This window comes from Triplophysa dalaica, chromosome 7 (genome assembly GCF_015846415.1).
Source record: "Triplophysa dalaica isolate WHDGS20190420 chromosome 7, ASM1584641v1, whole genome shotgun sequence".
Classification (NCBI taxonomy): domain Eukaryota; kingdom Metazoa; phylum Chordata; class Actinopteri; order Cypriniformes; family Nemacheilidae; genus Triplophysa; species Triplophysa dalaica.
Genome location: NC_079548.1, coordinates 3,370,084 through 3,394,042, shown reverse-complemented (window position 1 = coordinate 3,394,042; position 23,959 = coordinate 3,370,084). Strand labels below are relative to the sequence as shown.

Sequence of the window (23,959 nt, the reverse complement as noted above, 5' to 3'; positions counted from 1 at the left end):
ATGGGGGGCAAAATCTGTCTGGTTATAAGCATTCTTCCAAATATCTTACTTTGTGTTCAGCAGAACAAAGAAATGTATACAGATTTGGAACAACTCGAAGGCGAGTAAATGATGACAGAATGTTCATTTTTGGGTGAAGTGTCCCTTTAAAGAAAATGAATTGATTAATCGTTATTTATAATTTTTTTATTTCAATTTGATTTGATTGTGCATAGAGACACTGAGATATTGCTGATGCATTATAGACTATAAGTAATGATAGGGAAAATATACGATATATTTTTTTAAAATAGGATGCTAAAATAAATATAAAAAGCACTTTAAATATGACATTTTAGACAACAGGTGAAAGAAGACAATCACGTGTACAGTCTCTCTCTGTCTCTGCCTGTCTGACTCTGTGTCTCTCTCATACGTCTGTAGGTCAGATGTTAGATGTAGGTTAAGAAGGTCATCACATTCACTGAAGACTGTGATAAACACACTTTAAACACTTAGTGTGTGTGTGTGTGTGTGTCAATCTGAAAGGTCTGACCTGGACAAACTCAAAGCGCCATCTGATTTGTTTTCAAGGCAAGAGCGCCATCTGGTGGCTGCAAGAAAACGTATCATTTACATTTATGCATTTGGCAGACGCTTTTATCCAAAGCGACATACAGTTAAAGTGTTTGTTTGCCTTCTTTAAACTGAAGGTCTAGTGATTTTTAAGGATCCTGTCAAAATTCATAATGTTACAGTCACATGATTTGTTGAAGAAATGTGCTTAAAATTGATTGATTTACACCTGCTTGATCAAGTAAAGTGAGTTTAGCACTCTAAAATGATATTTTTTAACCCAGTGTGTGTGTATGTGTGTGACAGACTTGCTTAAAGTTATGTAAATCTTTATTTATTACACAATAAAAACATATTTTTAGTTCTAAGACAGCAAGACACATGTTTCCGGAGCATAGGGTGAGAGTTTGAGGTTATCTTGGTGTGTGGGGAGAAATCTCATAAGTGCCTCAGACATTCTTGACTTCTTGAATCCCTATAAGACAAGTATGAGAGATCACACACAAGATCTTTTACTCACAAGCGAAATCTGTGAATGTGATGTCAGTCTTTATTGGTTCACCATTAAGCGTATTGCTGTCTGGGAGAAACAAGTGAAATATTAAAGAAGTCTCACTCAGACTAAAACACACACAAACAGCGGGTGTCCTAACGGTGACCCTGTGTGTGTTAACAGATACAACGGTCTCTCTTCATCTGTTCAGATGAGATACAGAGAGAGAGAGAGATTACAGAGACAGTTCATAGTTGTTTAAACGTCTCTCCGTGTCTGTTTAATCCATGTCAAGTAAATAGCATCATTTGTTGTAACTAGTTATTTGTTGACTTTGCGTCTGCTGCGGTTCCTCTCGTTGAGCTTCATTTCTCACACGTCTGCTGTCTGTCTTTGTTTATTAGGTGTGGATGTGTTGATTTGTTGATTGTCAGGTTTCCGTTGTAGGACAAAAAGTTAAAATGTCTTGTTAAAAATAAACTATCTTAATATAATTGTGTGTTGTACCTTTTATGTAAAAGTGCGACATGGCTAAAAAGACTTAGAGGCCGTTTACGCGAGACCGTTTTGAAGTGAAAACGCGAAAATATTTATGCGTTTTGGCTGACCGTTTGCACATTTGCGCATGCGCATTACGCGCTCGGTCGCTTGACGCGAGTATGGCGACAAAATGTTGACTTCCCGCACTGTGAGCTCACGCTTCTCGGCTATGTGTTGACGTTTCCCCAGCAAAATGTGGATTTTCTGCACCAATGAGACCAGCAGAGACACACTATTCACATTCGCCACACTTTAAACACATACACGTCGACCACGGTATTAAAAAGCACATTTGGGTTATTACTGTGCATGTGTGTGTGGAAAGGCACATCCGGTTTGTGTACACAACAACATCGCCCTTTACTGGCCTGGCGTGCATACTGCAGCGTTTTTACCCGTTTTCCTGGATCCGTGTAAATGCAGACAGTTTTGAAAACGATGTGATGTGTACGTGAAACTTTAAAAAAAAAGCAAAGGAAAAACGTTTCAGTTTTTCACCGTGTAGACGTGGCCTTAAATTGATGTAGGATTTCTTCATAATACAACAGCAGGCATTGAGGTTTCTCACTCAATATCACCTTGAGTTTTGATGTGATGCACTTTCGAGTGTCAGAACACTAAAGGCTTTTCAGTCGGAGCCCGTTGCAGTTAAAATAAGTGAGATTCTCCCAATACTTGATCGTCCTGCTCATCCGTTTACTGATTTGTCCATGATGACTGTACACTACAAAAGATTATTCTCACCGATGACCTTGAAAGAGTTTTAAACATCCAAACCTAAAAATATAATGATTGTATGAGTCTTTTCACAATAAACCTGGAATACTTGATGGACTTGTGCATTTGGATCTGAGTGTCTGTGTTCAATCTTTTTACAAGAACTTATATTAAAAGCTGAAATTCAACATGAATATGACAAAAACATATTAGACTATTAATCATCAAATACTTTTAACAGTTTATTTTACACAAAATCTTCTATAACAGGAACACAATAGCTTGACAGTGAACTGTTTGAAATGAAGTATGACAGGTAAGAAGTGATTTGAGTTAATATAAGGTTATAATATTTTATTTAACGTTACATAGAAAATAAGTTGTCGATGAAATGAATTCAGCAAATGAATTTAATAATCTCATTCTAATTTAAGGGTCATATTCACATAAATCATAATTATGTTTCTGTGGCTAGAACCTGCAGTTCCTTAAAGGAACAAAAAACAGTGAATGTACATCATTTGTTAGATCATTTTGCACATGCTACCCAAAAACACCACACGCTCAAACAAACCGATTCAAGTAGACATGTTTATTTATGCAATAATGATGGTAATAAATATGATGTCATAATAATCATGATATCTTTCATGTCAGAATAACAAATAGAAGTTTTGTCAGGAATAATACAAGACAAAGAAAAACTGACACCCTCACAGAACTTATGGGGGGGCTTGAAGAGAAATATGTTTTTCAACGTTTTCATTTTTATGCTTACAAAAATGAGAAAGAGACAGATTTTAAAAATCCTTACAAATAAACCTTATCACTTTTCAACGAAATACAAGATTCTGGTGGCTGGGGAAGGGGCCTGATATTTACAAGACAGTAGAGATAGAAAAACAAGTGTTTTGTTGCAGTAAAAGCAGAGAGACGATCTGTTCCTTACATGTATGTTTATTTCTTTATATTTGCTAACATGTTTTGAGTCTTGTAAAGCTATGAGATGAATGCTCATTTGATGGGAGATATTCAGTAGCTTCGGTGGCGACTGTAGATATTAACCTGAATAAAACTTTGACCAATCCTTTAATAACCGGATGGTATGATTAATATGATATTTATTTATGTATATTTATAAAAGAAAGCTCATGAGCTCAATTGTCACATATATAGATTGTTAAGTTGTTTTGCATATAAAAGTCTTTGTTCTTGATGTCAACGTGACGAATATAAAGACAGTACAAAGAACATCATGTTTGCATGATCTCACGTTAGGAGGTTTTCTTGATTTTTTTCGGTCTTTTTTGCCGCACATGCAGTGTAAATAAACTCATAAACTGATGCTTTTCATTTGACTCCTCCGATTCTTCAACGACACAAAAACGTTCTCTGATCGGCTGACTTCACGCAGTAAGAGCACACTGGTTTTGTAACGTAATGTCTTTTTTAAAACGCTGCACGTTTTTAAAAACTATTGTACAATGTTTTTTTTTTCCTGTACACTTGTTTTAAAGGAGTGTCATGAACACATTTTTATCTAGTATTGGGGTAACAATTTATTTCTATAAGCCACTCGATGATTTAATAATACGACAGTGAAAAACGATGACAGTAAAAATAATACAAATAATATTTTTTTGTAGGCGTGTTAAAATGTAAATGTTTGATTTTAAGATCGTGTCTGTCTGCCAATGAGAGAAAAGAACAAATCTGCACTGCCAAAAAAAGGTTTAAAACTGCACCTTTACAGGTATACAACACAATAAACGTTGAACTTTGTTGGGTACATTGGATCTATTGTGTACCATTTAAATATTAGGGGTACAAAACATTTAACCGTACTTTTAAAGGTACACAAAAGGTCCCCATGGTACGATAATGTACTCAAAATTTCAACATTATCTTATGTTTGATATACCAGTAAAGGTACGAATAAGAAGCGTAGGGTCAGAAAAGGAACAATTTTACACCTTTTATCTGACAGTGTGGGTCTAATAAGTCAAGAGATCAGACTCGACCTCCAAGAAATCTGATGACAAGTGAAACTGGTTTTAACAGGTTCTGAAATCTTTGATCAGAGCTAATCAGTTTAAGGAAGATACGGGAAGAGGCGGGGCTTCAGATAAAACCCGCCTTAATGAGACAATCTAAGCTTTGGGGTTTGACGTCAGGCAACAGCCCCAAAAATGTACGGATGGAGTGACTTATTCATTTCAATCGAAACATGTCCAAAGGTTTCTGTAAGGGTAACGTTTAGAAGAGAGAATATATATATAATTGAATGTAAAAGTGTATAAATGTGTCAGGCTGGATAATAAAACACTATTCAGTTATAAGTGGATTAAAATATAAAAGAGCTTCTCGCTCTCTCTCTTTCTCACACACACACACAACACCCCATAATAGATATGTGTTACATATGTACAAATACATCTACTGTTACACTCTGGACATCTATGAATACATTCTTCAAAATACGTGGAAGGGGCATATGTTCTTTTGAAAAATGTAAGCCATTTCCCCAAATAAAACTCTGTCTGTTACACCCCCCAAACCCAGAAATACTGCGAAAACATCTCAGACTGACCAGAGAACAGGGTAACAGTCACTTTGTAAAACTTCATTTAAAGGAAGCATTGGTAAATCTGTGGATATAGCACTATAATAATTCAACGAATATTTCTTCTTCCTTTCTAAGTTGAAGACTATAAATGCATCCGTCTAAAAGCATTTGGACTGGAAGTACGTCACCTGCTTTGAAGTAAACATGGTATCACGCTTGAACATGTCACTGGTGGGCAGGTTTGTGTCATTCATTCTCCTGTAAATCAAAAAATGTGAACCTTGAATGATGCAAGTAAACTGGTTTTGTTTTCAGAAGTCGCAATTATTGGTTGCCGGAGGTTCATGTTTTGCAGTTGTGTGTTTATCAACTGGTACAACAAACCCGCCCTCCTGAGCTTTAACAGCTGGAGAAAAGTGATCAGAAATTGACATCTTCAGTATAACATGAAAAGACTCGAGCAGGAACGACACAGGAAGTTGGTCGGTAGCGTTGCCGATCAGCAAAGAGTTTTGACATCAGCCGCCGGAAGCGAGCGCGTGGCTCCATCCATGAAGAACCGCGATGAACCGGAAGCGGGATGACTCTTGAACGGGTAGGTGACCAATCATGATGCCCCACATGGCTCCGCCCATGTGGAGCCAGCGGTTGAGACTCCGCCCACAAAAAGTAGATCAGCTCTGAGCTTACTGAGCCTGACTCCTCCCCTTTCATCTGTCCGTCTCTGGTTGGTGGATAATGTTGTGGGCTGGGTCGTAGAGTGAAGCACGTTCATATTAGCGTCAGTTTCCCGCTCCGCTTCACGAATGTAAACGTATAGAAAAATAAAATGTTTTCAGATGCGTTGTGTCGCTTCTCTTCGACAGTTCTTTTTCACAATATACACATTCTCTTTCTGTCCTCGAGATGATCCGTGCGTCCTGAAGTCATGATTTGTCGCTGTATTTACTGAAGGAAAAAGAAGCACAAGCAGATGAATATTATTGAATTAAAGACTTATCTCACATCAAGTCGGTTTACAGAAAGAAAGAGAGTACAATGCTTAAAAAGTCATTGTTAAGTCAATTTATTGTATTTTAGTTTCTTGTAAAATAACTAGCACTCAGATGGTTTTACATGTTCAAACGCTGGTACATTAAGCTCTTTTTTTATGTAGATATATTCATGAATTAAAATGATCTCGAATGTATATACAGTATATGTATGTATAATGAATATATAAACATCAAATATCATGGGAGAAAAGACCACATCATACAGTTAAATATATTAAAGAAAAAGGAGAAATCAAAATTGAGTTAAAGAATATTTTTTTTGAGACATATAGAGAAACTCCACTATATAGATACGTATATGAAACAAGTATTTACAAAGAGTCTTTTTAGTCTTTTCAACTCATAATCTTTTTTTTGCTTTGTGTAGTAAACAACGAGGTCCAGAAGAATGGAAACATGAACGATGGAAAGAAAACTGGATTCTGAATATTTTCCACCTTTCAGAAATGATACAGCGTGTCGACCCTTCAGATACACATACAAGAGATCCCATTTAAAAAGAATCGTATTCAAAATCAGAATAACGCGAAGTAGGAATATATTCAGATGTTTATGTTCTCCGCTTTGGTTGGTGGGTTTTATATCACAAACAAAAATGTCAAGAGGTTTATATCGGTACTATAATATACAAGCTCTGCTACGATGAGACATCTGAAGGAGAACTAGTGAGTAGTTGAGATCTGTAGTTCTTAAGCACACAAGCTTTATGTGTAAAGATATTTGCACTTACTGTCCCAAATTTTCATATGCGTTTTTTCCTATTTGGCGCTGGTTTGTACGGTGTCTCTGAATTTTCCAAACGCCTCTCAAAATGCTTGCTACAGATCCGAAAAACGCAGTCCGAATCTTTTATGACTGACAAAATGATCAGAGGCAGTGTGTAAATGTGATTGACACAACCTGAGGTCGCATTTATTTTTTAACGTGCCAAAATTTCTGACGCAAATTTCGTACTCTATGTCCAATGCCCTTAACACTGAAGTTCGTCTGTAATCTGTCTCGCAACCACAGACAGAATAACAGACGAGCATCTGATCCGAGATCAGTCTTGAAGAGATTTAGTTCACGTGAGCGTACAAAACACAACCGTAGAGGATCTTTAGAGAATTTGATGGTTTCTACGCAAAAAAAAACTCTTTACATTTGTCCAATAAAGATTCTTAACTCAGTTTTTGCATACAGACAGAAAAATAAAAAAACTATAGTATACAAGTATAGTATTTACTATGGTAAACCGTAGTAGAATTGCCAGATCCCACAGTGCTATAGTAAATATTATTGTATTTAAATATTAAAGTACGCTGCAGACTATGGTTAGTACTACAGAATACTGTAGTATACATTCAAAAAAAGTATTTTGATTACTATAATACACTACAGTATACTACGATTTACTAAAGTTTACTTTTATAAATGCTCTATATATATATTCTGTATATATTAATCAGTGTAGGGTAAGTTACTCTGAAAAAGTAATGCGTTACTAGTTACGAATTACATATTCAATATTGTCATAACATTACTGTGCAAATGACTCTCTCAATAAGGTATTTAATTACTTATTTCTTTCTATATCCCATATCAACCTTGATCAGTTAAGTGATTCAAGGACAGACATGAAACGGCTCTTTTAATTCATTTAAATTAAGTTGTTTTGTTAACTGACCAAAGCACATATTTTAAAGTTAGACTTTGAATTAAGATGTCAATTCCACTATTGCACACACATATGTGTCCCTGGAACACAAAACCAGTCTTCAGTATTACAGGAACATTTTTAGTAAAAGACAAAAACACATTGTATGGGTCAAAATTTACAATTTCTATTATGGCAAAAATCATCAGGATATTTAGTAAAGATCATGTTCCATGAAGATATTTTGTACATTTCCTACCTTAAATATATTAAAACTTTATTTTTGTGGGTGGATGATTAACAACTTAAAAGGCAATTTGTTTTCTCAATATTTTGATTTCTATTCTAACAACTCAAACATCAATAGATGTTAGATCAATATCTTATTTATTCATCTTTCAGATTATGTAAAATCTCAATTTCGAAAAATTTACTCATAAGAATGGTTTTGTTGTCGGGTCACATATATTACATAAAGTATTTAGTTACATCAAAAGTAACTTATTAAATTACAGAAAAATAAGAGTAATCCCTTACTTTACTTGAATTACTTTTCCCTTGAAAAAGTAAAGTAATCACTTAGTAACTAGTTACACCCAACACTGATATTAAGTATCCTACAATGTTTACTACAGTTTATCACTTTAATATAGTTCATACTAAAAATCCTAAAGTGTAGTCATCACTACGGTATACTGCAGTTTACTACAGTACATACTCACGTGTGGATGAAGTATTCATTACAGAAACAAATGGAATATTGTATTTAAAAAAATGTTTTTACAGCCGTTAACAGAGGACATGTTAGTAATGAAAAGAGCTGAAGTCTGTGTGTGCGCATTAGGAAATAAAACCTGCATTTCATAAATATCATTGAGGTGCTAGAAACACGACAGCAGAAGAGGAAGGACACATGAAGACACGCTGCATTTTTCTGATTCTCTCTCCCTGTGTTTTTACACACAGACAGATCTCGGTCACACGTCTCCTCTCTGTCTCTGTCTCATTCCTCTTTTAAATCTCATTCTGTATTTGATGAGAAACTCTGTGTGTGTAAAACCTGCTCGCTGCTTTCAATGGTAAATCTGAACCCTGTGGGGTTTCAAACACCCATTATCAGTATTATATCATGCATAGACCTCCCATTAAACGTCTTCCAAAATAAAAGTCACGTCTTTTTCATACACAAAGTGCTGTTCTACATCACTGAGGTCAGCGCTTTCAGATCCGAGGGGAGAATTGGGAGGTTGCTGGGGTGAACGTGAATTCAGCGAAAAGTAAGAGAGGATCCTGAGATATATCACGTCTAAACGGACACCAGCTGATATATACAGTAGATAATAAAGATGGTTTCGTTACGCTAATAACAATAATGACGCATTTAGAAACACAAAGTCATAATGTGAGAGACAATCAAACAGCATAGAAATAGAAATATGTAAACATTGCCAACATTATAAACAAAAGCTCGTTCGCTTTAATCCGGCGATTTCTCCGTTGATCAGTTCTGTACATGTTCTTCAAAATCAACCGCGGTCCTCAATCGTCGGAGCCATCGGGTTCGAGAGGATGTAGGTGAGCTGAGGTCGTCGCTGTGACCTGGAAGCATTTTAGATTGAACCAAACTCCAACAAAGAGTTCAGTGCTTTTTGTCTGTTTGTTTGTTTGTTTGTTTGCTGTCGTTGTTTAGTACGGCGTGAAGCGACTGTGGCCTCCTCTGTACAGGCTAGCCTGCAACATCAAAGATGAAAAACGACCAATCAGAGTAAAGTAACCACGGTAACGCCGGCACTCAATTCCATCACATTTCCTTCCTCTAGCGTTTTAAAGCAGCATGGACTTCTGTGATGTGATTGCGTGCGCGAGCCAACGCATTGAAATTCAGATTTCGCCCGAAACTCTCTTGTGAAACTTTAATTTACTTTAAGATCAAGGGGTCGTGCCGCCCATAAAGAGTCCTGCAAACTTTTTAGGTCCTCTCATTACAGAGCTGATAACCGGCGATTTTACATCTGCGTGCATTGTGTAGAAACCACACGGTCCCCTTTGAACGTATTAGTGAGCGCTAACTAGCGCATATCAGATGAATGCACATACAGTTCAAAGACGTTCACATTTATTCTCTTTAAAGTGGAGTTTGTAGGAGACTCTCTGAGATACACACACACTGTGCGCTAAGACTTTCAAAGGATCTTTCTCGCTCATTTAAGAGAATCCACTCGCAGACACGACCCACGTTTGGGTGAAGCCGTCCGTGAGTTCATGACACTTAGAAAAAGAGATTTTAATGCAACCTCAGAGGAACTTATTATTATTAAAAAAAGAGTTTTAAAAGAAGCAAAAGTGCGTTTTCGGGACAGATGAGGGATCATTCAAACGCTCTGTAATTCTGTGCTTTAGATATGAAATATGTGTTTTTGATTAAAAAAAAAGAAAAACATTGTCCGATGAATTTGGTTTATTTTTCTTCGGGAGATAATGTTTTATTGTTTAAACTCAATTTTCTTCCACTCAGAAAACAAGTAAATGTAACTTGTTTTAAGAATTTCTTGATATTTCTACTTGAAAATAAGACAAACATACTAAGTAACACTCTTGTTGTTAGCAGTGTGGGGAGCATTTAAATCAAATATTTAATATCAAATATTTATTTAAGAAGCAATATGATCTGAAATATTACTTACTTTTTGTAAATGTAATCTGAGAAGCTAAATCTTCTTTTCTAAAAATAAATGAATAAATCAAATGAAATTATGAAACACTTTTTTTTTATGAATTATTTACTTTTCTTACACCCCATTGGGCAGATATGTTTGCTTGTTTTGAACAAAACATTAATAAATAATATATTTTTGTAAAGAGATATTTTTTTTTAAAGATATTTATCAGAAAGCCTGTGTTACACTAAATCCTTCGGGTGCATGGCCCGTGTGAATGACCCCTCAGCAGGCTTCTACAGTATGTCGGCAGCAATGCATCTCTCTAGATTTCACAATCACAAACGAGGTCATTTTTCTCAAAGCTGAGGAAGGAAATTTTCTGGGAATAAATATGAATCCTGTACTCAGGTGAAGAGAGAGTTTCACATTAAACGTCTCAATTAATGAAAGCTTTTAGCTAGCAGCTGCACCGGGGAACTGTTTATTTCGTCTCGTTAAACGCCGCAGTCATGCCGAGTGCCAAATCAGAGTTAAAGAGCGACAACAAACCATCGCTCGGTTTGTCACGTCACTTTTGTTGGTCCCACGGCACATCGCTGCAGTACATGCGCCTTTAGTTTTGAGAGAAAGCGACGCGACAGAAGAAACTCTGATCGGAGCGTTACTGCATTCATCTTTGATGTTAGCTGCAAACGCTAGCTAAAAACAGACATTAACACGCTGACAGGTAGCTGTGATGTGGAAAATGCTTTCATCTTCCATCAAATAAACGGCATATTGAATTTTTCAAAGTAATATATAATAATAATTAGGGCTGTCTAACGATTAATCACGATTAATCACATCCAGAATAAAAGTTTTGGGTTAACATAACACATGTGTATTGTGCATTTTAATTTTGTAGTAATATTTGCGCAATTATTTAAGAAAAAAGTAAAATATTAATAAACATTAAAATATAGTTTAAATTACTGGCAAATATAAATAAATACATGTTAAAATTTTCTTAATATATACATGTTGGGTACATGTGTTTATAAATACTAAATTAATATGCACAGTACACAGACATTCATTTTGTCATCACAGACTTTTATTCTGGATGCGATAATTCACGATTAATCGTTTTGATAGCAATGATAAGAATCCAAAAAATAAGTGCACTTCTATAACTGTCGAGCTGGAAAGCTCTTACAAAGTATAGAGAATGTGAGGAATGAACGTGTTGTTGACATGCATGTGTGTGTTGAGTTTACAATCATCTTACCATGGTACCCACACTGTAAGCGGTTGCAGGACTGATGGTGTGATTATATGGATCTGCTGTTGCATAGACTCTCCCATAACTGTGGAAAACACAACATGTGTGTCATAATCTTTCATAAGAGAGTTTGACCCCCTTGACCTTAATGCAGTGTCCGATAAATAAACTATAAACAACATCATACAATTCTCACAATACACAAACAAATTTACACCATTCATACAACACACACACGGTTTATGGGTCAATGACCAATACTGTCAATATCTGTCATAATTGAACACAATCTTTGTGAAAATATGTATAAATACTGTATATACAATTATAGAACGAAATATGAGATGATTGTCTGCCAAAACACAATGAAATGCTTGTTTCTAAACACTTTAAATACTAAAAAAAAAAGTTAAGCATGTCAAAGGAAATTTATTAATTTGAAGATAAATCAAGGTCGCACTACACTCAATCAAACACTAAAAGCACACTTTTGTTTTTTTTATCTCCACCACATTCTTAATGTTTGAATAATCGCAATAGATATTATAATTTATTTGTATTTTAAAATTGGCATTTTGGAAATCCTTCATTCATCATCACGTCATTCTCATTTCTGCAACTAAGTGCACTTTTAAGTCCCAGTAGTGAAATTTTAGATTTATTTTTTAATTTGTCATATGACGCTTTGTAAATATAGTCACAGTGTCATCACACACCTTGACAAAAAATATAATTATTGATTATTGTGATTTAATACAAAATGATGAAGCATTTATAGTCCCAAACACCCTTTTCTTCATGTTCCACAAATAATAACTTCAAATAAGTTAATTGAATTACAATTGACCTTATTTCAAAATAAATTGTTTAATATACATATTAATTTAATATGATAATAATTTATATTTTTTACTGATCAATGTTATGATATTTTCAAGTAAATGTGCCTGTCCAGCAACAATGAACAAGGGCTCTTATTATGACATTATCAAAGAAAAACAAGTCTAATTTCTAAATAAACAGAAATCACACATGAGCATATTGCTGACAGATTAAGCCACCTCACTACCTCACTCACACTATCCTATAAAATATAAGGTAAATATCATCTTATCTGTGTCAGTATTTATTGTGTCCTTACCATAAACCATAGTAATTATGTACTGTGAACTAGATTTAAAAAATAAATGTATATCACTGTTTAATTCATGTATATTAAGATGCTAAGAGTCAAAGCTAATGCAGTAGACCCTGATAGCTGCCATTTAGCTGCAATATTAGCAAAAATATTTTTTCAGCAACATGTGCTGTATATTAAAATACACAAATTAAATCTGCATGACTCCATGTTTTTATATGTATTACATTTACATTTATTATAATAAAATAAAAATTCACAGAGGTTGACTTAAAAAAAAATTGGAGAGACAAAAGTAGTTGCCCGTAGTTGCAGAAACACACATATACAATATGAGGACTTTCCACAGACATCAAACAACACGCACACACTCTCGCGCACACTCACAGGCACACACACACTCCCGAACACACACACACCTGTCACTGTAAGCTGTAGCTGTCGTGGGCTGTGTGTATCTGTACGCTGCATAACCACCCTGTAAACACAAAACACACACAAACAATAACACTCCACATGTGTCTATCAAACACTTTCTCTACTTTCAGTATTTAATATATTCAATGACATTCAGTTCTGTCTTGGTCATTTCTGTCTCATGAAACTCAATCATGTTCTTGTGATTCTGTGTTTGTATGATAATCATTTAGATCAGATCAGGACATGCGAGGTGTAGATCAGATCGTTTATCTGGCTAATAACAGAGATTCATCAGACCGTTAGGAGGAAAACATGAGATGTTTAAATTCTCTCCAGACTCCAGACCAACACACACACAACAGTCATGCACGCTCTGGTGAGACCAGCAGGGGGAGCTGCAGCACACACAAACACCCATGACGCCTTCATTACAAGATGCTGTGAATGTAAAAGCATCTGTGCCGCATGTGCGATGGTCGGAGGAGAACACTGAATGAAGATGAGCCGGGATGATTTTCATCAATGCTGTGGGGTTATAGAGACGGGCTGCTGTATTATTAAATTAAAGATGTTCTGCTTTCACACGCTTCAGGACACCCAAGGCACACAGATGTTCTTTAACACTTTGCTTGAAGGTTCAGATTAGATGGTTTAGATACATTATTTAAATTAAACAAATATTTCTCTTTCATATATTCCTATAAGACTAAATGAGGTTTTTGTTGAGAATCAACTTTGTCTCAAAGATGTGTTTGTGAGAAATAAATGAAAACAGAGATGGCACGTAGAAAGTGTTTAATGTGGAAACAAAATGTGAATTGCGCATCTGAGATCTTTGGTCTTGGATGCAGGATTGCTAAAACTATTTATTACACAGCTCGTTGTAATGCTTGATTCTGATTGGCCAGTCGAGACATTTGCAGGTTCGTTATTCCCAGATAACAACCGGTTCAAACTAATAATACACGGTAACCCGGATGCAGCAAATCCTTTTGACAGGTTGTTTTTGACAAATTAAATATAAATGTCTTTTAATAACATTTATGACAGTATATTTAGAAGAGATTCAACCAAATTGCTTGTTCGTGGCATTTGAACGTCGTTTCTTACCTTAAAACCGTTAGTAAACAGCGCACACTGACGGGGCTTATTTCTGCGATAAAAACCGGCTGCCGTACATTATCCCTAACTTAAAAATTCCCACTATACATATTGAATATAAAAAAACTTAGGCCTAAATATAACTTAAAACAAAACGAAAATTGGAAATGTAGCTTAAGCAGTTAAATGAAGTTGAGACACTAAAATAATTTACTAAAAATTAAAAAAAGGAACTAAACTAAAAAGTGAAGTAAAGTAAATTAAAACATTTCATCTATTTTAAAATAAGTGAATAAAATGACAAAATCACATAATAACGAATAAAGATAATAACAATAAACTAAAAGAAACATGATAACGTAAATTCTAAAAATATAACCTGAATCTAAAACTACATTTTTTTTTATAAAACTACAAAACTAAGAAACTGAGTTCATATTAAGATCTCTTTTGAAGAGATTTGTATTCTTGGCCAATCTGATTCTGAGCACACGTTGAGACATTCCTGTCATTTCTAACCTTTCTAGCCATTATATACTGCATTCATAAAATACACGAGGACTGAGATTTAAACTGAAGTCTCCATTCAATCTCACTGCAGTCTAACATCACACACACACACACACACACAGACGCGTGCTGAAGTCAACTCATAATTCATCACATCAGGTTTGGCAGCAGAACTAAACAGCGCGTTTGATAAAGAAGGTGGGACGTGTGAAATCAGGTTAGAGGTGGAGCGGGGAATTCTGAGGTCACGTGACCCCTCCCCTCTTATCCCGTGGGGACAGGAAGTGAGTAGGAGCAGCCGTGGCAAACTTCCTGTGGGACTGTGCTGATTGGAGCCCGCGGCTGCGAACGCGCGGGGTAATAAATCAGACTGTCACCCCCTCTGCCCCAATGCACAGCACATGCCTCTTATCAGGCCACTGCCAACCGGAGCCAACGCTTTATCAGCCTAAATATGGCAACAAACCCAACTGCTCTGAGACGACAAGAGAGAGATGAGATGAGACAAAATCAAAAACAAATGGAGAAGAAACAAGACGAGACGAGATAAAGCAGGAGAAGAGAAATACGGCAGCATTGGATATAACTCGGATTTCATGTTTTTCTCGCTTTCTGCCTGAAAATAACTGGAAGAACGCTTGAAGTCGTAGAGAAAGTCCTGAATGACATGAGGGAGAGTAGGAGATTTGACGTCAATACCAGAAGAGTGATGGAGACGGAGAAGTTCGCTTTCGGTAGTGCACCTGTCGTAAAGTTTAAACCCCGTCAAACTCTGACTGCTGAAGACAATGAAGTAAACCCCTGGCCATATTTAAGCAACCATTTCAGCTTCAAAACAGAATTATGGAAGCTGTGCAAAACTAGCATCTTATAAAAATCCTAATGTGCAAGAATGTAGGTAAAGAGATAATATTTGTACAAATAATGCTCGTACCCTTGTTGCATTGGTAACTAATAAGAAGTGTGGACAGTAAAGTAAAAGTCAAAACGACATTGGTGCACATATGCTATATTTTAGGAGAGTCATCTTTGAGGCTGCTCATAAACACATCAGATGCTTTGATAGTTAAACCTGTTCTAGCTAAGCAGTGATGATACGTTGTCAAAGGGTTTGTTCTGCCCCCTCCAGAATTTTTTTGGGAACAAGACTTTGGTATATTCCAAACCTTCTTAATCCATTCGTGTAAGCATCTTTTGCTTTTGTGTCATACAGGTTTGAAACAACATGAGGGTGAATTAATAAATAAAATAAACGGTTCAGAAATAAAAAACGATTTAAACAGTAATACACTAGTGTTGTTTGTTCAGTTTTATATTATGTTTGTGCGTGTTGTGTTGGAGTGTAAGGAGAGTTTGTGCTGGGGTGAAATAGAATTTTGTCATCAGGTTTCTTGGCACAAAGACGACAGTTAATTGAAGTCAAAGCCACTCTCACTGGAATATCCCTCATGAGGTTTCTTCTTTTAAAATGTCGTGTCAGCTTCTGTGGCTCTGTTGATGGTGGACGCCAGGTTTAGTTATTCAGTCCCCACAGGGTTCTGTGTGTTTTCTGTTGCCAAAAATGCTTGATTTTGCTGCAGCAATATTCAAATTATGGAAAAAGTGAATTATTTTTGCTATCCAATATTTATTTCATTAAAAACATTCAACATTCAAAAATTAAAGGGCCCTTATAAACCAAACTGGTCTTTTTCATGCTATTGCCGATATGCCGATGGTGTTAAAACAATCCAATGTCGGCCAATTAATATCAGCGGCCGATACATCAGTGCATCCCTAACATTGGAGCGAAGGAACGGGATGTCCTAAAATGCTAACTCGCTTCCGGCATTGCATACAAAAATACGTCATCTCTTTTGAAGCAGGCTTTGATGTAATTTGCAGTGTGATAACGCCACATGGCGCGTCTTCGGACAAATTTGAGTTGAGTTTGATACTGCGTTAAATTTTGCGATCGCAAAATCCCGCAGGGACTGGTTATTATAAAATGACTCCGCAAACTGCTTCTGTCGGCTAAGATTCCAAAGAGTGAAACGCAAAGGGACTCACGTAGATCTCAGCGCCGTAGAATCCGTCCTGATACAGAACTCTGTGTGTGAGAAACAGAAGAGATCATCAGAATTCAGTCAGGTGACTACAGAAAAGAAATCACATTGATGTTGCAAGAAAAATACGAACTCCGTGTGAGACAGACAAATAATTCTACATTTATAGTATAGATTTTTATTTTCAGCAACGAGAGGACTCACGCTCCGTATGCAGGGATGGGTGCAGGAGGAGGAGCCGTACGGAAGGTGTTATAAACAGCTCGACCTCTGCCTCTCAGATGAGCTCCTCGGTAAGCCACCGTCGCCCCCGCGGCCGGATACGGGAAACCCGTCACTGTCAACACACACACATGACTTTAGGAACATGCATGAAAAGTTTGCTACAATAAAGTCAATGTTTGGTTTCATCTGTGAGTGTTTACAGACATCTTTAAGCGTCCCGGAGTGTCTGATATATGTAAATCTGAACTCATCATGAGCGGCGAGGCTCGCTGCTCAACCCAAAACACATTCATCAAACCTCCACGCAGACACGCTGGGGGATAAAAAACAGCAGAAAGTCTCTAAAAACATCGATATGACGGAACGGCGATACTGAGATCAGACAGCAGAGATCTGCTCGGCTCTATCCTGTGTGGAGAGATCAGATCTGTTTCAACACTCTCCGTGAGCGAGCGCTCACATGTGAAGTTAGATTGAGAGAAATTTAATCCACAGTAAGAGCTTTATGGTCTCGAGAGACTGATTATAAGAGATCAGACTGGTCTCACCCGTGTCTGACAGCATGACGGTCATTACAGGAACGCGTGTGTCTTTATTTACACCATCTCATATGGTTCTAAGCTTTCGTCACTGCGAAACACAAAAGAAGATATTTTGAGAAACGTCTCAGTGGTTTTGTGTTCATACAACGCAAGTCGATGGAGTTCAGTGTTGTTTGGTTAACGTTCTTCAAAATATCTTCTGTTGTGTTCTAGAGAAGAAAGAAACTCATACAGGTTTGACATGACATCAGGATGAATAAATGTTTAAAGATTGTTTTTGTTTTGGGTGAACCGTCCCTTTAACAAACTTGTGCATGGAAGCTGTCCGTGGTGCTGAAACTATTCACTCTCTCTCTCTCTCTCTCTCTCACCCACTCATGATAAGTATAAAAATCCCTTTAATATGACTAATGTCTGCTGTTATCTGTGACAAAACGACTTTTCATCATTTGTCAAAGTCATATGAAATGATATTTCATGCATAGCAATCCATCAACAGCAGCAACACAACACAAAACTGATCATCAAAATAGAGCAGATAAAGTGTAGAGCGAAGAGAGGAAAACAGGCCGAGCGGATGCTCTCTGAGCTCATTACCTCACACTCATCACTAGAGGCTCATGGGAAGGTTTGGGTTGCAAACAACAAAGAATGAAGAACCCGGCGCCACACAGACTTCAATCAGCACACATACATAGTGTCCACACCTCTCACACACACACATATCTATTGTTTCACAGTGTGTTGTCTGTACCGCTGCCTCACAATAATGCAGAACTGTAAGCACTTCGGAATAAACTTAAAATGAAAACTTCAGACTTGACTTGCTGTAGTTCTCAAATCTTACGGATACAGATTCTCAAAATGCCGATGTGAGCAAAACAAAACATATTCCAGCATTCCAAATGTTCATTTCTAGATGTATTGTGGTCATTTCAGTCCAGTGTCTGTTGAATTTCAACAAATCAAACCTCAGGAGTGACAAAGTCGACAAATGTGAAAGTCTGACAGCATGACGAGACACACGAAAAATGTGACAAAAATCCAGAATTATTTCTGAAATTTCCCTAAATTCATATCTGAACGTGTCTTCTTTGCCGTATTTGAGGTCTTTTCTGCAGACAGAAATATTGTTAGTAGTTCTCAGAATGAAACAGAAATGATACCTGCTAATCGGTCATGAAGGAAAACTGACTCATCTTTACTCATCCTGGAAATATACATGCGGAAAAAATGAAGAGTCGATCATTCCGTCTCATGTTCTGTGTGAAATAGGTTCAGTCCTCAGCCATTGACTGGAGTCAAACCGCTGAACATATGCTGATGTTTAGATCTGATAAACTGAAAGGCAGAGACTGGAAAACCAACAGCTGGCAATGAGAAACCCCTGATGGTGTGTGTGTGTAATTTAAAGGTTTTGGAGTGTAATGGGCAGAGCTCACATATGAGCCGTGAACTTTCCCCAGATGATATACAGTAACATCTCACCTCATCTGAATGCAGAAGACTCGCACAAGATAAAACCTCCCCTGTTGAAAAAGACACCATATGCTGGATTAGATATGTTTTGATGCTATGGACCAGCACATGACCACACAAACCGGCTTAAACTAGCATATGACCGGCTTAAACCAGCACATGACCATCTTAAACCAGCACAAACTGTCTTAAACCAGTACATGACCAGCTTAAACCTGCACAAACCAGCATCAAAATGCACCTTACCCAGCATATGCTGTTTTTTTCAACAGAGTTGCTACACAAACAACCTCCAGAACCTCGAACCATGTCATATTGATCTCATTCTCATCACAACGGTTAACGTTCTTCTTACTGTCATCTGATGATGTTTTGAGATCTCTCTGGTTCGGTGAGTGAGTTAGCCAGCCGGCGTCACGTGACATCAGACGACTCTCTTGAGCTCATTTCATTTTCCTTATGAAAGACTTTTACGGTCATGAAGACTCGAGGGCAAATCAGCCCGGACTCATTTAGCAAAACACAGCAGAGGGAATAAGAACCAAAGCCAAAGACACAGCGACCAATCCTTCATTTGGACGACTGAAGGTTTTTACGACGTGACCGCTGATGAAATTAAGCCCAGAGCTAACTAGCAGCGCTAATGACATCATCACCATCTGACTCCAATAAATTAACACGCGGCTTATGATGCGCTGAAGGAATCGTGTCTTCTGGTTAAGGTAATGACACGCTAGCGTGAGCTGCGCTAGTGCTGCAGTCTCAAGTTTAGTTTCGTGAGGTGCAAAATGGCTGACATCAGCATGTGTGTCTCCGAGCATGACCTTTAACCCCAGATCGCCCAGGGTACTACCACGCTCCTCTGGGTGTCTTGTTTCAGGGGAATAAGACCACCCTAGCGACCACCCTGGCGACCACCCTAGCAACTGTGTATGTGACAAGCATCACACAGTTTCTTGAGAATGAAACGAAACCGCACAAAACAGAAGATTATTAACTCCACCACACTTCCATCAACACCTGTTCATGATATTCAGTCACTCACTGGCGCTGTGACTCATTTCACATTCAAAAGGTCAGCCAATCACGACAGAGGTAATTTACGTATAAAAACACCCTTAATGTAGGGTCACAGATGAGGTGAAAGACGGTCATTAAAAACTTCACACCCGTCTTGAGCATCGTGTCAGACGGCGTTTCTCACCTGCGTATAGCTCAGGTCCATACACGGCTCCTACGACTGGATTCAGTTTCCAACCTGTAATGAACACGCACGTCAAAAATGCATTTCGTGTGTATTTCTGAATGATCGACAAGAGTCCGTCGGCCTTACTGTTTGTGTAAGGATTTAGTGCCTTCTTATTGGTCATGACTCTGGCCGTGGCGTTGTTCACCTGACAGAAAAAACACACAGATTTCAACATATTTCAAAACCACACGTGGAAAAATACATGCTCATGCCCGACGCATATCTGTCAGTATAATCGCTCAGCTGTAACGATCCACAATGCATCTCTTCAAAGTCCTATGAGACGAATCAAACCACACACACAACACATGACAGAATGCAGTGTGATACTATGAAATCTGTAATATCTGATAAGTGACATGTCACAATTCAAGAATCACAAAAAATTTTTTAAAATATGATCAATGCTGATTGGCTCTGTATCATCCAATAAAACGTGAGGATTATGAATATTTATTACGAATCAACTGAGCTTTAATACTGAACTTCTCTCTCAGAGACTTCAAGGAATATTCTGGCTTAGTTTGAACTTAAACGGCATTTACGTCACTTTTTTAGTCTGCTTACAATGTCTATATAGATTGCTATCTAATAACGTTGATTATAATACAAATACTGTGATAAACTCTGAGGAAAAAATATAGTTTATAATAATTATTTTGCATAAAGTCTTGTTTCTTTTAATTTTGCCATGTTCTTGACATAGAGGTGGACATTAAATATTTTTACTAAGTAGATTTTTAAATATCTGTATTTTATGAGAGGGCTTTTACTTTGGAAAGATTTTACTTCACTACATTATAATGCATATGTCATCCTTTTTACTCCACTACATTTCATTAATAACTGTTTAATTTTTTTTACTTTTTAGTACTTGAGTACGAGTTCGAATCTAGCACTTTATCTTCTTATCTTTTAAAGGTGAAGTATTATTACTTTTAAAATTAGTAAAGTACTGGATTTTAATGTCTTTAAAGTCCAAGTGAAATTAAAAATGACAATGCCTGTTTTTTCATGAAATATTTGCAGCATTTATAGTAAATAGCTTATCGAAGTGGGTCATTTTCTATTTAAAATTTGTGTGCCCTCATAATCTTCGGTTAAAATCTGAAAATGCACTTCCTTCCTGTAATGACTATCCATCTCAATGTATGTTAGACAGCTTGGGTTCAAAGTTAAAACTCTCAAAAACTCTCATAAAGTACATGTACTGGAAATATGTTCTTGAGTAAAAGTGAAAATACTTAAGTACTGTCTACCTCCAGTTTTGGTTCTCCATTGAGTAACAGGTTCTTTAAACAAACTCGTCTAACTTTTGATAACTTCTTTTGAAAACTCTTACTACAAATAAGGCCGTAGGCCATAGATCAGTTTAAGTCGCACTGAACCCAGAATATTTCTTAAAGACATATTACACACACACACACAGGGACAGGTAATGCACCAATGCTCAGGGAGAGAACAGGAAATGATGTCAGCAGGCAGGAAATGACGTCAGCAGGCAGGAGAGACAGAAGGAAAAAAGGAAAGCACCTCAATCTTTCGTCCTTCTACGATTGTACCGTTTAGTTTCTCCCGTGCATGGTCTGCGTCTGAGCTCGTTTCAAACGTTACAAAGCCAAAGCCCTGACGTCCCACAGAATGAAGCGGAGGAAAAGAGAGAGAGAGACAACGTTGAAGGCCTTTGGAAAGACTTAGGAGCACATGATAGGAAGAAAGCGTGAGAATTGATAAAGATAGATAAAGAGAGTTAAAGCAGCACAGACAACCACATCAGAAACACGCAGAAAGTTTGATTATTGAAATGTTTAGTTATTGCAGTGACACAATATGGACAGAAATAAGATATTCTATCTCAAAACCTTCAAAAATGTTTGTACTCCAGCATCTTAAAAACCTTTTGATCCTACGGCTCATGCCTACGTTATGAGAAAAATGGCAGACATGCAAAAATTGGGCTACACATGCACTTCTTTACAAAACTAAAACTTGAATTGGCCCCGCTTTAGATTACAGCCCGTCATGTAACACATAATTAAACAGAATGTACAGACTAACTAATGGTAACAATATCTGTAGGTAAAGGGGAACAATATGCAACGTTTGGGGAATAAAGAAGTCAGCAAATGCAAAAAGATATTTATAAATAATGTAGTTAAATACTGTAAGTATTTTAAAACTAGAGGTACATTTTTTAATATAACGTGGAATGCATGACCTGCAGTATGCTTTACACAACCTTGAACACACTTTATTATTGTAATGACAATGTACCCATAAATACGCAACTGTGAATATCAATTAAGTATGTGGTTCTTATTTTATTATCAAGGCGAACAGGAAATAAGGCGAAATGATGTGTTTAGTTTTTGCGTGAGCAAAACAGCACGAATGAAGTCTGTCAATAGTAAATATGACTTTAATTTTCATTTGATTGATTTTAGTTTTAATGTGTAAAATGTGCAAAATCAATGTTGATCTTTTCAGACTATAATCAAGAGCGCTTTGATTTGGATGTATATGTGACACGCAGTTCCCTCATAAATATTATTACTCCATTTTTCGCCAAACTTTACATATTGTTCCCCTTTACCTACAGATATGTACTGTAGAGGTACATTGTTGTTTACGCTGTAAATCATGCGGTACATTGAGGGCTGTAATCTAAAGCGGTGGCCTTTCATTTCATTCAAGTACAAGAAAACTTCACCAAAGCATCTTTAACACGCAAGAACATTAGAGACTATAAATATCCGATTCACTCAAGGGAGAGACGGAAGGAATTCTGTAAAAACCTGAGGTGAAAATGTGTCACACGTGTGCATCTCTCAGTGTTTTATCATGCTGTAATGAGTTTAACACAGAGGCCTCAAACACAGCTCATTTCTCAACACGGACAAACATACTGAATGCAAATGACTGCTTCTTGGACAGCAAAGCATGATGGGTAATGGGCTTTTTTTGGGGCAGACAACAGTAAACGGTTGCTTGAGCAGATCAGGGTCTCGCGCTTCATCATATGGAGCTGCGGGGGGGACACAGACGGAGACGTGATTGTGTTTTATTGTATTTTTCAACGTCGTGTTGTTGGAGGGCTTCACAATAAACTGAACAGGAGTAACAGATCTTAGATAATAATCACATTTCTGGGCATAATGTATGATACATGAGCCGGAGCTTCATTATTTCTGAGGACTGGGGTTTAATCGCAAACAAAGAAAGAAATGAAAAGAGTTAAGAGGGAAAATAATAGTCACTTTGATACCATAATTTTTTTGTCCCAAAACAGAACATTTTTAGAAATGGTATCACTATTTTTTGTACCATGAAATAATCTCACATCAATTCTTACGTCTCATACAGTATTTATCCTTATATTCAAGCTAAAATGACTAAATGTTCAATTCTAATTGAACTTGTTTGGGTTAAAATAAAAAGAGCGGAGTGCGGGCTGACCGCCAGTACTGGTATACGGCGATGCTTATGTGCGCTTTCATGTCTGTTTTGTTCTTTGACTTCTTAGTCTTTAATCTGACTCGAGGAAGATCAAACCAGCGTCTCCGAGCCAATAAAGGAGTTCAACGGAGACAGAAAGATCATGACAACCGCACAAACAGAGAGAAGAAGAAAGAGTCATTCAAACCTTTGATCCCCTTTCATTAAAGATAATCTCCACGTCTAAGATCTTTCCAAATTGCTGCAGAAAAGGAGAGAGAGAGATTGATTAGAAGTCTCTTGCTGTGTTCGTGAGAAAGCTGAGCTTGAAT

The 23,959-nt window shown here is 37.0% G+C and overlaps 1 protein-coding gene across 6 annotated transcripts in view; it reads right to left on the bottom strand.

Annotated features, from left to right (window-relative positions):
* Nucleotides 1–5,829: 5,829 nt before the first annotated feature.
* The window catches only part of LOC130426355 (RNA binding protein fox-1 homolog 3-like), a 176,578-nt gene continuing 158,448 nt past the window's right edge, over nucleotides 5,830–23,959 (bottom strand). For 3 of the 6 annotated variants that reach the window (XM_056753082.1, XM_056753083.1, XM_056753085.1), the window contains 8 exons: nucleotides 23,836–23,889; nucleotides 21,726–21,818; nucleotides 20,148–20,337; nucleotides 16,902–17,034; nucleotides 16,702–16,741; nucleotides 13,041–13,099; nucleotides 11,490–11,568; nucleotides 5,830–9,293 (listed from right to left, as the gene is read on the bottom strand). In XM_056753082.1, coding sequence (XP_056609060.1) covers nucleotides 9,249–9,293; nucleotides 11,490–11,568; nucleotides 13,041–13,099; nucleotides 16,702–16,741; nucleotides 16,902–17,034; nucleotides 20,148–20,337; nucleotides 21,726–21,818; nucleotides 23,836–23,889 — 693 coding nt within the window. In that variant the 3' untranslated portion in view covers nucleotides 5,830–9,248. The remainder of the gene's footprint in view (nucleotides 9,294–11,489; nucleotides 11,569–13,040; nucleotides 13,100–16,701; nucleotides 16,742–16,901; nucleotides 17,035–20,147; nucleotides 20,338–21,725; nucleotides 21,819–23,835; nucleotides 23,890–23,959) is intronic. The other 3 variants (XM_056753084.1, XM_056753086.1, XM_056753087.1) reach the window with 3 other exon arrangements.